Source organism: Centruroides vittatus, unplaced genomic scaffold, assembly GCF_030686945.1.
Source record: "Centruroides vittatus isolate TY-2023 unplaced genomic scaffold, ASM3068694v2 contig_290, whole genome shotgun sequence".
Taxonomy (NCBI): Eukaryota; Metazoa; Arthropoda; class Arachnida; order Scorpiones; family Buthidae; genus Centruroides; species Centruroides vittatus.
Window position 1 is genome coordinate 988727 of NW_027121846.1, and position 14616 is coordinate 1003342.

Genomic DNA, 14616 nt, shown 5'->3' on the forward strand with positions numbered 1-14616 from the left:
AAAAATATACTTTTATTCCATTATGTATGCGCCATTGTTTTTAATGACGTGTTGCCATCTATGGGGCAGCTTCATGATACCCGCTTCGTAGAACTTTCCAGTTTTTTCCGCGAAAAACTGATCCACGTGGTTTTTGCAAGCTTCCAAAGTATCAAAGTTTTTATCATGAAGGGAATTTTGTAGAGAACGGAACAAATGGTAGTCCGACGGGGCAAGGTCGGGTTAGTAAGGGGGGTGGGGTAAAACATCCCAGCCTAGTTCCAATAATTTTTGGCGTGTTCGTAAAGACGTGTGAGGTCTGGCATTATCTTGGTGAAATACAATGCCTTTTCTATTGGCCAGTTCCGGACGTTTTTCTTTAATTGCCATGTTCAGCTTATCCAATTGGGAACAATACTTATCAGAATCAATTGTTTGATTCTGTGGAAGCAGCTCATAGTACAGGATTCCTTTCCAATCCCACCAGACAGTGAGCATGACCTTCTTTGGATGAAGACCGGCCTTTGGAGTTTTTAATGGTGATTCATTTTTCTTACCCCACGATCGTTTTCGGCTGATGTTGTTATAAATGATCCACTTTTCATCACCTGTCACTAAACTCTTCAGAAAAGGGTCATTTTCATTTCGTTTTTCAAGAGAATCACAAATGGAGATGCGATCCAGTAAGTTTTTTTCTGTTAAGTCGTGAGGTATCCAAATGTCATAACGATTCACGTATCCGAGCTTCTTTAGATGTTGAAATACAGTACTGTTTGATGACTTCACTATGTCTGCAATCTCTCGAGTTGTGTAATGAGGGTTTTCATCCAATAATGCTTTGATTTGGTCCTCTTCAATAACAGGAGGTCTTCCTGAGCGAGGAGCATCTTCAAGGCTGAAATTACCCGTTTTAAATTTTGCAAACCACTTTCGAACAGTTGAATCTGATACAGCACTCCCACCATAAACATCACATATCTTTTTTGCTGTTTGTACAGCATTTTTGCGTTTACGAAAAAAGAAAAGAAACAAGTGTCGATAATGCACGTTGTTCGCATCCATTTTTGCAATGAGCCAAATTAAACGCTATTTGAATAATCTTAACGGTTTTTTTGTAACGGACGCGTCTCAAGGTCATTTATCGTAATATTCATTGGTTTGTACAATTCTAATCATTTTTGCGTCAATCGGTGTCTCAACTGTCGGCTATCAAAAATCGCTACGAACTTTCCGAACAACCCAATATGTTGAATTGTTTCATTGGCTGATTTGCATGCCCAACATTTACCATCAATGTTTTCTTTCAATGTCATTTTTTGGTAATATTTTGTTGTTGTTGTTGAATAATCTTGAATGGCACATACAAAGCCTTTTGATGTGGATGTTTGATTTGCACAGCCATAATGTAGAGTTTTCAATATCAATATTTGTCTTGTAATAAACATGAAAATTGACCATATAGTGGCATTTCAAGCCATTTATTATGTCTGTTTTTTGTTGAGATTTTGGTTTTGGACATTTCCAGCTGGATTTAGCATGGTAATTTTATCATCTAGTTGAGCAATTACTTTGTGTAATTCATTGTTGCTTTCTGGGAAATATTTTTGTAATTTTTTAATTTACGGATGATAATTATTATTATATATTGATTTACTTATTAATCAGCTACAGTCAAACCTTGGGTTTCAAGCACCTGTATTTACGAACAAAATTTTGAATGCCATATTTGCTGATTGCCAAACAAGCTACTTAGCAAGAGCTGCCCACAGACAGTCAACTCCCTATACTTTCTGTGTTGAAGAAAGTCAAAGGTCAAACCAATCAACGACTAGAACCAATTCAGAAGTTGGTGGCTCTGAGATAACCTCGTATCATTATATGTCACAACACAAATCATCAATGATATTGCTATTTAAATTAGATTTCAATGTGCATGTGTAAAAGTAACTATTTTTGTTTTTTGGTACTTTGCTGCAGTTAAATCAAAATCAAATTAATTAATAAAAACCATATAAATTGACATTCATGTAATATAAATGGCATTCAAGAATTTGTGTTTAAATATGCTTAAGTTAAATTAAACAACAAAATTTATTAATATAATATATATATATATATACATTATAATAATATTTATTAACCAGTTAATTAGTTAATCAGTTAATTAAATGTTAACCAGTTAATTAAATGTAAAAAGAATAAAATAATAATTAAAACTCTGGCCTTTAAACCAAAATTAAAATCAAATCAATTGAAACATAATATTTCAGAAAGTGTGGATAAAGTGCTTGTTGTCTGTCTTGATTTATTTTGTTTATATTTTATGTAAGCAGTCAGAGTTCATTCTCCGTTTATAGTGCTTCTTTGTAAAGTGTTAGTTTTGGTTTCAGTTGGCAGTGACTGAACACTTTGCTTTTAATATATAATTATAGATATAGATAATATTATATTGCATGTGTAGGCATTTTTATGTATGAAATACAACTAAAAAATATTAAAAAGGGGGGGGCTTTGTTTTGGAAGTTGGGAATGGACTAATCTATATTGTTTCTTATAGGAAAATTTGTTTCAGTTTTCAAACAATTTTTAGGAACAAATTAAGTTTGAAAACCAAGTTTGACTGATTTGAAACTGATTGAATTCATGACTGATTCTATTTTCATGTATTATAATAAATACAAAGCTGAAACGTAAAATTCATGTTTTAAAATTTTTATTGCAATTTTAGTGGTTAGGAAATCTACAAACATTAGATCTTCTTTTAACTTGTGTTGGGCATCATGACTATGAGGTAAGGCATTTAAGGAAGTTTTTTTTTTATTTGTGAGTTTTTAAATAAATTAACTTAAAATAAATTCTGATTTTAGGTAGCAGAAATTACATTTAATTTTTGGTATCGCCTGTCTGAAGTTCTGTATAAAAGAAATATCGAAAGTGTGAAAGAAAAATTCCAACCATATATACAGAGGTTAATTGTTTCCCTTTGTCATCATTGTCAGTTAGATCCTGATCATGTAAGTAATTCCTTTTAAGTTATTTGCTAATGTTAATGTTTATTATTTCTATTAGAAGCCTAAATAGGATAAATATATTTAGCATAAATTTATTTACTATATTAATTTCTTAATTATTCTAGATGCATTAATTAAGGAAGTAATGTTAAAAAATTTCCCTAAATGATACTTTTAGTATAATCTGGGAATTTTTGAAACTTCTTTGCAATTAAATAAATATTTAGACTATTTGTTACATTTGTCTTAAATGAATACTCCCAAATGGGAATAAAGGATTATGTTAATATATTCATTTAAAAAAATGCTTAACATATAAAAAAAATCTTATGTTAAAATATTCTTGTACTGTACGTAAGATTTTTTTTTATATGTTAAGCATTTTTTTAAATGCATGCATCATCTTTAGAGGAACAGAATTCAAGGGGTTAATTTGAAAATTATTAATGAAGATTTGTGCAACAAAAGTAGATTTTTGTCATGAATGAATTGGATGGGAAAGATTAGGTCTTTGTAACTAAGAAATAAAAAATCTGATATAATTATTTGTTTCTAAAACTTTGAGTATATACAAGTACATTTGCTACTTTAATTTTATAAAGATAAAAATGGTGTTGCTTATGTGGTGTCAGCACTAAGTCAGTGATGCCTATGTCAGGATGACACTGCTGAGTCTTTTAGGGAAGACACAGAAACTGCTAAGGCTGTTAGGTTACTGTTTCACCTGAGCTTAGGTGGATGGATTTGGGATGGAAGAAGTCTAGAGATGGCATGATGGAAGGAATTGCACTCTGCTGCAAGTTAAACAAAACCAATGCCTGTTACATAAAGGATTATACATTTCTTACTATAGTTGCAAGTCACTTTAGTACAATATTGGCATGTCTTTAAATGCAAGAGAGTGTGTTTATAATTAATTGTGAGTTGATAAATACCTGAGGTTGATGGTGTTCAAAAGGTGATGCTCATTGACTAGGAGGAGGTTGTCTTGTTTAGGATTGTTTAGGAAAGTTCTGAATCACAAATAGTTTGTCTTCGAAGACATAATTGTCAGTGATGAAATATCCTTAAGTAAAGTAGGCAAAGTATCTATTTGTGTTGGAGTGGGCACTGACACAACTAAGCAGTTGGAAGAATGGGTGTTATCTCCTATTTTAACCTTATGATGACAATTTCGAAATCATCAAATGTTTGCTTTTGATGTTTAGTAAATTTCTGAATATTACTGTTATTGTTTTATTATTATTTTATTATTGATTTTAAGGCTTTTTCTTTTGATTATCATTTTTTTTATTGTTACCATTTATTTAAATTAACAAAATATTTTCAGGATGACATACCTGAAGATGGTGATGATTTTAGTGAATTTAGAACACGTGTTTCAGATTTAATTAAGGATGTAGTATATATTGTTGGTTCCTCAAATTGTTTTCAGCAGGTAATCATTTTTGCAAAATATTTTCCAATAATACTTGAAATGCATTTGCATAAAATAATTTAATTCTTACTTTATCTTTATAGATGTTTGAAAATTTAAGAAACCAAGGCAGTTTAGCTACATGGGAAATGTCTGAAGCATCTTTATTTGTCATGGCTGCTGTAGCCAAAAATGTCATTCCGTAAGAATAATCATGTAAAAAATAATGGTAAAAACTTATTATTACTTTTAATATATATATATTTTTTTATTTAAATTTGTTTCAGAGAAGAAAATACTGTTGTACCTCAGGTTGTTGAAGCCATTTTAAATTTACCAGCAGCAACGCATATAGCAGTGAGATATACAAGCACACAACTTTTAGGAGAGTTATGTGAATGGATAGAGAAACATCCTCAATATTTAGGTATATTTAGGTTATCTATTTAAAGCATCTTATTTCGTTTCAAAGTAAATAAATATTTATATTGAAATACAGATCCTGTGTTAAATTTTTTGTTGTCATGTCTACAACAAAAGCAGCTAGCAACAATTGGTGCTTCAGCACTTCAGAATATCTGCAGTGCTTGCAGAAACCAAATGGCCTCACATTTTGGGGGATTACTCCAGATTATACGAGCTTTAGATACCTTTTCCATATCAAATGAAGCTGCAGTTGGCTTGTTAAAAGGTAATTTGTAACATTTAGTACTTTATTTATATTTTAAAAAGTTATATTAAAAAATTTAACATTTATAAATTATTCAGGAACTGCACTAATTCTCGCACAAATGCCATCTGAAAGGATAACAGCTGGGTTGAAAGAACTCTGTTCAACTCAAGTCAATCCTTTATCAAAGGTATGAACATATTTTGTAGAATTAAGATTTTAAAAAATAATCATTTTTTTATCTGTGTCTTAATTTATTGAAAATTTTCTGCACAGAACTTGTTAAGATTATATAAGGACAAGCAAAATATTAGTTCAGCATACATTTAGATTATTTTTATATTTTGAAAGTATACTGATATCCAAAAGTTTTGAATAAATGTTCTGAATTATATTTTTCATTAAATTAGAATTAAACAAATTAGATTTTTAAATTATACATCGAAAATGCTTTTTATTTTATCAAATATATTGTACTAAAGTTTTTGGAAAAAATCTTGAATATACAAATATCAACAAAATGCGAAAATAAAGGCTTTTTTTTTTTTTTGTTTGTAAAAAAAAAAAATGGTTAATTGTGGTATATTTCAAATCATTTCAGCGATATTGCCTAAAGACACCCTTGGTATTGAGTTCTTTGATACAAATGTTTTCCTAAAATGAATCTCAACTTGAACATTTAAATTCAAGTTCCAATGAAGATAAAACATTTCTTATAAAGATTATGAATATTTGCAAACATGTTTGTTTTTGTTGTTATTTCAGTTTCATAGTATTATGGAATGGATTTTTTGTTTTGGTCATGTAGAGAACAGTATATAACTGCAGTACTTGCTATCTTGACTTGACCACTTCTTGTCAACAGTGTTTATTTTTTCACAAAAAAGTGCTTTTTTCATTATACAGTGTTCTTGATTCATAAATTTCATTATATTTTGCCTAAGAATTTTGAGAGAAATTTTAAATTCTCACAGGTTAAGAAGAAGACAGTATTATAAAGTATCACGATCTTGTATTTTGATCCTAAAAATTAAAATATTGCTCTTGTCTTGGTTTTTGTCTCGATCTTGCAGTGTAGTCTTGTTTAACATCTCTGCCATTTATTATCTTGCATTAAGTTTCAAATTTTTCTATAATGATACATATGGACTACACAAATAAATTTCTGAAAAATAGAACTATTAGCAGTTGGAAGCAGACCTAATTCAAATTAAAGTCTCTATTAAATGTATTTCATTCTGTTTTAATAAACCAGAAATAATAAAACAATGGGAACTATTCAAAAGTTATAACTACTGGAATTATTGTGATCTATGAATATGACTGTAATGTAGCTCTGTTGGGATGTGACAGAAATAATGATTTAATAAAGTGAATCTCTACCCATACATGAAACTTGGTGGCCAGTACCTTAGGGCACTTGACAGTTTGCATTACAGTGGGTGATCAGTTAACGAATATAATCCGTTCCAAGACTGTTTGCTATCTGAATTGTTCGTTAACCGATTTTCAATTTACCATAGGTTTTTATGGGAATTTGATTAATTCATTCTGGAGACCCCAAAAAAATTAAAAAATATATACTTTCTTACTACATTTATTTATATGTAATAGTAAAAATACGTATATACAGTCTTGCATTTTTATTAGTCATGTTTTTTTCTGTTTGTGGGGGTTTAAAGAATTTGTCTAATGTCGATTACTTTTTCTCTCTTTGTCAGGATTTTTCAGAAGTAATTAATAGCATTGTAATTGTAGAGATCCCTAATCCTATTAATTAATTAACTTCAACCTGGTTTGGATGCCATTGTAAGACCATTGTTCTGACATCCTCCCACTTCTTCAAAAGATGTTTAATAGTAGATATCAGCATTAATCCTCTTATTCAGAAGAAAACATATCTCGTTGAGTTTCTTGTTCTTCACTCGAGTTCTTTGCATTCTTCTGTCATCAAATCAGTTGCAAGGTCTATTATGAGCTCTTCAATGTTCTTTATTTCTCAGATGTGATTTTTGATACTCCCTTAGCCGCTTGAGTCTTCTTGATTATACTGTATCTTTCTTAGATAAGATTGAACTGCGGCCTACTGTAGACCTGTTCAAGCCATACTGCCCAGCAACATCAGACATTTTCTGCCCACTCTCTACCTTTGCTATTATACTCTCGTCTTTCAAAAATAAAAACCGGCGCAAAACTTAATGAGTACCCATCTGAATACTATAAAAGAATTGTTTGTCAGAAAAATAAAAGGCGAATTACAAGAGTTTTAAAGTTCAGAGGAATAATATCCGATCAGTATATACCGGGTTGAACGTCAATGGTGACGTTTCCTGTGCTCTGAAAAGTTTTGAATTGTTGACTGAAGACAAGGAAAGACCAATCGGTATTCATTATTTTACATTGCTTTTTCTTGTGTTTGTTCTGTGAGGTGTTCATTGTCCAAACAAAAATCTTTCATGAAAGTGTTTGTTATCCAAATTTGTTTGTTAACCAATCACCCACTGTACTTGGAACAAGAAAAGAGATTTTTCTAAAAAGAAGTTTTTCTAATTTATTTGATAAATTAGCTTCTGGTAAATGAAAGAATGAATAAGAGCGTGTTTTTAAAAAGGAAGAAAAAACGAACAAACGTTTTGATCGAGAATTAGAAAAATATTTACATTTACCTCTTATACAAAGACATAGTGACCCTTTTTGTGGTGGAGAAGTTTAAAAGAACTTTTTCCTAATTTGAGCACAATAGCTATGAAATATTTAAGTGCCCCAGCATCTTCCATTGAAAGTGAAAGAATTTTCAGCACTGAAGTTAACATTTATGAACCAGCAAGAAAATACGCTATTTCATGAAAATGATGAAATTCTCATGTTTTTGCATTACAATTTAAGGGTTTTAAAGTTTGAATATTAAATTTTTATTTATTTATATATTTAAAGTTTAAACTTTAAATAAAAGAGATAGCTTTGAATAGGTTATATTACCTGTATACCTTAAAAATTATTTCTTTTATCAATATATATTATAAGTTAAAAAAATTTTTAATATTCAGTTTGTCATGTAATAAATAATAGATGTATAACATAAATTTATTATTTTCTATTACTAGCCACATACGTAACATCCTAGCGAAAATATTAAAATGCAAAATTGGCCAATTATTAAAACCAATTAATCAGGGATAGGGCCGATTACTGATTACTTATCGATTAATCAGTCATCCTTAATGTATATGCATGCGATTTTATTGTTTGTCAGTAATGTGATATCTGGTCTGTTGTGGTAAATTGTTTTATCTGTGATTATGGCATTATTATTACTATTAAAAATTAATTAGTATTAGAAGCAATTATTACTAATATTAATTACTATTAATAATAATAAAATATAATAAAGTAGTAGTAATAATAATGACTATTGCTACTTTGAAGAAATTATCTCTTGTCAAAGGACTTTACGTTAAATTTTGAACATTTCATCTTTTAAATATTCTTTTCGCTTAAATAAGTATAGGAAAAATTAATTTTTAAAATGAGTTTTTTTTAAGATAGTATGAAACAATATGAAATTAGTAGTATTATTGTTACTTTTCTGGCTGCTATAAAATATTAGTATAATAGTATCACATTTGACCCTCCAGGTTTTTGGAATCTTGATGTTTTGACACCTCTGAAACCAAAAAAGTCAAAAATGATACTTGGAATGTTTGTGTTAGCATCTATTTCATTTAAATTTAAATATGGGTTAAAGATTAAGAAACAAAATTCAGTATGATAACTTGTATACATGGGATGTTGATGATATTAAATTTTGGTGGTTAAAGGTTGAGAGGTTGGGGCAAATAAAAGGGGTGACATATGAGTTGGATGAGATTGGACGTAATGAAAATTTTAATTGTTTTTGATAAGCTAAACACATTCAATCACTCATAATACTATCCAATTATTGTGAGAATTCTTTGACTTGTTTTGTGGAAAATTTAATACATATAATGATATGCAGTATTAGAAAGGAATGTTTACTTTGAGAAAAGATGATAAAAATTTATAAATGATTTATTTTAAAATAAATCAATGTAAAATTATTCTACAGGAAATTCATTTTTTCCTGAAATGTTCCTTACCAATTGTCAGTCAGTTTTTTTTTTTAAGACAAAGGAATATTAACTGAGAAGGACTCACTAAAGTTCACTTCTATTGAAATTATGTAATGATGAATTAAAATCATTATTAGCATCAATATTCTAAAATAATCCAGTGACTCAGAAATACATTTTTTTTGTAATAGTTTTTATATTATGTTTTTCAGTTGTTAAGAGAAGGGGAAGCACCAAAAGAAGGGACAAAAAGTGATCCAGCTATTTGGCTTGATAGACTAGCTGCTATTTTCAGGTAACTTCCAAAATTTTTGAGAAGATTAAATAACCCAAAATTTAAATTTTGTATAATGAATACAGCAAGGAATACTTATTTAATGAGTAAACAAATGTTTTTCGACTATTCTCAACAGTCATCATAAGGTTAATATATTCTAAAAAAAAAGAGTACAAAAAAGAAAAATATACTTTAAAAATGAAGAACCATATGCATGATTGGGCCATGTGAATAGAGATAGTCACTTATGCATTAAGATTTTATGTATAGTTTATTTAATTTAATCATAATGCAAAAGTGACTGCCTCCACGCACATAGCCCAATCTTTTGTATGATTCTTCATTTTCGAAATATATGTTTTATTCTGTGTTCTTTTTTAGAATATGTTAGCCTTATGATGACTGTTGAGAATAGTCAAAAACATTTGTTTACTCATTAAATAAGTATTCCTTGTTGGATTTTTGGTTGGGAGGGGTTTTAATATAATCCAGGTATTTTTGTGATATTTACATAATTATAATTTTAAAGTTCAGGTATACCTCAAGTTACGTCATTCCCGATTATACGTTGTTTGTCAAAAAAGTATATAGAAAAATAAAAATCAAGTTTAAGTCAGTTTATTCGACTTTAAATCTGTCCGCCACAAACATTGAAGTTGTAATATCACTAGAAAAGCGTTGAAAGTACATAAAATCATATTAAAATAGGTACATTTACAGTAAATGTTAATATAATCATCATAAATCCTAGAGAACAAAACATGAAAACATCTGTGTTTGTGTTGTCATCTTATTTAGCGATCTTTAAGTGCTCATTATTGGCATTTAGTTAAGACGTAAGTCGAAACTACGACTTACGTTGTAACTACACGAGTAAATTAGACTTACGTCGCCTCTCCTGGAACCAATTACTGACGTAAGACGAGGTATACATACATGTATTTGGCAAATTATCATTTATAAAAGATACACAAATTAGAAAAAACTTTACTAGGATAAAATTGATTAAATTAATGATATTTAACTATATATTTAGGCATACTAATCCAACAGTGTCAAATGGCCAAATACATCCATGTCAACCAGTCATAGAAGAACTTTGGCCTGTATTATCCGAGACTTGCAATAAATACCAAGCTGACGTTCGAATTATTGAACGGTGTTGTCGGTGTATACGTTTTGCCATCAGATGTGTTGGGAAGCAGTCTGCTCCTCTTTTAGAACCTTTAGTGAATCAAGTTAGTACTTTTTGTAATAATAGAGTAAAAAGTAATGTCAATAATAAAATTATAATTCCATAGATGGTACATCTATATCAACTACATCAACACTCCTGTTTCTTATACTTGGGAAGTATATTAGTTGATGAATATGGTTCGGAACCTGGTTGTATACAAGGACTTTTAGATATGTTACAGGTATTCATAATCATGATTAACTAATATAACTTTGATTTAATTGTATGTAAAACTGATTTTTTCTTCTGTTGATTGTTTTAGGCATTTTGTGTGCCAACTTTCCGACTTTTAGAATGTTCTAATGGGCTGAGAAATCATCCAGATACAGTAGATGATCTGTTTAGACTATGTACAAGGTATTATAGTACTTACAATAGTATTAACAAATACTATTTATTTAATTCTTAACTGCTACAAATGAGAAATGATAAAAATTGAATCCTTTTGTGTGTGTTTAGATTTTTACAGAAGGCACCTGTGATATTATTACAATCTTCGGTATTAAAAGCAATTTTGCGTTGCGCACTAGCATCTTGTGTACTAGATCACAAAGACGCTAATGCTTCTGTGATGAAATTCTTTTACGATCTTATTAAAGGATCACGGCTAAGAGAAGTTAGTATATTTTATATTTTGAAATACATAAAATAAAGACATTACATTTTAATATTATAACCATATTTGATAGGATTTTCCTGACTTTCACCAACGTCACTCTTTAATTCGAGGAATTTTAGTTGAACATGGCCAGTCTTTGGTTAGTACTCTTATTCAGGCTTGTGTTTTTCATTTGCCATCATATATGTTTCCTGATGTTGCAGATGTTATTTTTGAACTATTACATTTTGATAAACAGGTATGTTTTAAATTGTACTTTTGTATTTAATACTGATAGCTTAATATGTAAATTGGTAAAATATATTTATACAAAATTTTATTATTTCAAATAATCTAGTAATATACATATGTTTAATATTTATATATTTATTTCTTAGAACATTATTCAAATTTCAATAGTGGTGATATTGATTTTCATGTAAAAATGTAATACTTTAGTGAATCGTAAATACATTAAAATATTATTATATATGAAGATAAATTATTTTTAAATTAAAAAATATGTAACAGGTTATAATAGTATGAAAGTTCATTTGAAAAACAGAACTTCAGCAATTTTAATATTGATATTTACTTGAAAATTGGTCTCTAGAACTGTTACATGTTTACAGAATTTTTTTGTAAACTGAAATCTTTTTGAGTGATTGAGTATTCCAGTAAGAAATGTTTGCTTTTAATTTGTTTGAAATTAATCTAAACTTTTCCTAGTAAATGTTGCTATTATATAGCAGTGTTGTTATAAATTAGACCTTATGGATTGATTCATAATATAACTTTGAAACTATTTTCAAATTTAAATAACAAAGTATCAAAGAGAGATTTTTTTAAAATTTATTATAAAGCATTTATATAGTTAGTTGAAATTTACTGATCCATTATTACTTTCTCACATTTGTTTTATGGTCAAAGCTTGATAAATTGATATATCTAAAAAATTACAGCTGAAAGTTCTAAATATTATTTTCAAATAAAATAAATTACAAAAATTAATCATTTTTTACTGAAATATATCTAAAAGTAAAATATAAAATCAATTAGCCATTCCTATATTATTTTTTATGTATTGATTTACATTGATCCATCATAAATTTATGAAAATCAAAATTATAATGTAGAAAAATGCAGAATTAGCATTCTGTTTAATTTTTTACTTCCAATATGATAATGTACTATTTTGTTTTTGTTTAGTTATTAAGCACATGGTTAGAAGAAGGATTGAAGTTTTTACCAGTCCACAGCAGTAGTGGAACAGTTACAGCTACACCACAGCAAATGATGGAGTTCCATGCAAACATCATGAGGTAACTTTCAGAAAATAAAAAATATATATAAAAGAAACTCTGATTTTGGCATTGGACTCTTCAAAATGACATTTTGTTTATCATATTATTATTAAGTATAAGTAATTTTTTTTCTTTAAAATTTAGTGCCGAACATGTGAAGAATGTGTCTGCTTCTCTTCGAGATTTTTCAAGACTGTACAGATAGGAAAAAATTACATATTAGTGCAATACAGACTGTCATTAATTATATTTTGAAGATTATGATGTTGTCTGTAGCTTTTTTTCAGTGTCACAGAAGACTGTAATTCTTATAGAAAGAAAAGTTTCTGACAAAATGTGTACATGTGGCTTAAACTCTCATTGTCAAAAAAAAACCACATGTATTTTATTTGTTATAAAGTGCACCTGCTGGAGTTTTATTTTGGTTCAATTTAAATGTGTACATACATAAATTTAACAGTTTTTTCTTTTTTTATTCATTCTACTATTGTTTAAATGAATTCCTATATAGTTTGATTATTAATGTGAAAATTTTTCTTCATCTGTTCATAAGAATGGTGCAGAGTTTATCATCCTCAGGCAAACAAAACTATGCTCAAATTTCATTTCTTTATATACACTCCAGCAAAAATTATTTTAAAAATATAAAATGTGATCATTGTTTGAGATGTGTGACAGAAGAGATCATGTAAAATTTTGTACAAGAATTTCATAATACTCATTAAGCCGTGTACATAACAGGAGACGTAAGAAAATTTGCCTTGTCCAATATCCAAAAATTTCCCATTTGTCAGCAGTATTACTGAAGTAATTATTTTTGTTTTTTTCTCTACTGTTATGCGCAACCATTTTGTTTTCTCTCTGTCGTGTCTAAAGAAATGAAAATGCACTTCCAGTTTTGGTCACATTTTAATGAGACTGAAATACAAGTTGCCAACATGCACGACTAGTCACAAATTGTGCAATTATTTCCTTATTATATTCTAATTGGAAAAGTTTATATGTTTTCATACCTAATTCATTTAATGAAAATTAAAATGACTCCTTGCCAGTGTTTAATTATATATTTACTATGAAAATAATAAACTATGTGACATATCATCCCATTTTTATTTGACATTTCAAAATTAAAGTCTTCTGGATTAAAAATATTTTGTTTTTAAATATGCATAAGGAAACACAAAACATACTCCATTTGGAAGGAAAGGATGGAGTAAATATTAAATATTTGTCTATCTGTGTGCTTTTGATCTGAAATTATACTTTAAATCATATAGAAAACTTATTTCTTTATCATATCTTTACTTATTTCTCTTTTGAAATACATATTATCATCATACCTATAAAACACTTATCCATATTCTCTCAAAAAAATCAATGTGATACTTGGATAAAAGACATTGCAGGTGATTCTTATCATGATTATGTAGATAATGTTTTGTATATTGAACAAAAAAAAAAGTTGTAAAGTGAAATTGAAAAATGTTTTCTCATTTGTCTCCATAAATAATTTCATTGTTTAAATTTTGATTATTTATTTGTGATGTGACTTGGTGAAATTGCTTTTTATACAAGAATAAAGAATCATTTTATGTAAATTAGCAAAACTATTTTTACATTTAACATAAGTGAACAAATAAAGATCTCTATCATATTATGGTTTTTCTGTTCCATTAAGTTTCTACAATAGAATATTAGAAAAACTATATATTTGTTGAATATTACAGAAAGTAGAACATATAATACTACAATAGTAGAAAGTTTAAATATAACTTTAAAAAGAAAAACGTGAATTCTAAAACTCTGTTCTGGATTTCTATGTATAGCATCCTTTTAACACAAAAATTTTTCTTGGTAGACAATCTCACAGCTTTCTGGTCAGAAAACTACAGTTGAGAGGAGTACAAGAGGAGTTGGAAACTTAAACCAACCCGAAATGCATTTGTAGTTCAATTTTTGAAATAAAGCCGTACTTTTCTGACCCAGAAAGCTGTGAGATTGTCTACAAGAAAAACTTTTGGTTTAAAAGAAT

General features: G+C 28.5%; 1 protein-coding gene across 2 annotated transcripts in view; it reads left to right on the forward strand.

Moving 5' to 3' along the window:
• Tnpo-SR (transportin 3) overlaps positions 1 to 14238 on the forward strand; it is a 65469-nt gene extending 51231 nt beyond the window's left edge. For both annotated transcript variants that reach the window (XM_067266925.1, XM_067266926.1), the window contains 15 exons: positions 2708 to 2770; positions 2847 to 2993; positions 4321 to 4428; positions 4512 to 4609; positions 4695 to 4834; positions 4907 to 5098; positions 5176 to 5267; positions 9381 to 9463; positions 10482 to 10683; positions 10747 to 10863; positions 10945 to 11039; positions 11142 to 11298; positions 11372 to 11539; positions 12490 to 12602; positions 12729 to 14238. In XM_067266925.1, coding sequence (XP_067123026.1) covers positions 2708 to 2770; positions 2847 to 2993; positions 4321 to 4428; positions 4512 to 4609; positions 4695 to 4834; positions 4907 to 5098; positions 5176 to 5267; positions 9381 to 9463; positions 10482 to 10683; positions 10747 to 10863; positions 10945 to 11039; positions 11142 to 11298; positions 11372 to 11539; positions 12490 to 12602; positions 12729 to 12789 — 1836 coding nt within the window. In that variant the 3' untranslated portion in view covers positions 12790 to 14238. The remainder of the gene's footprint in view (positions 1 to 2707; positions 2771 to 2846; positions 2994 to 4320; positions 4429 to 4511; positions 4610 to 4694; positions 4835 to 4906; positions 5099 to 5175; positions 5268 to 9380; positions 9464 to 10481; positions 10684 to 10746; positions 10864 to 10944; positions 11040 to 11141; positions 11299 to 11371; positions 11540 to 12489; positions 12603 to 12728) is intronic.
• Positions 14239 to 14616: the final 378 nt, after the last annotated feature.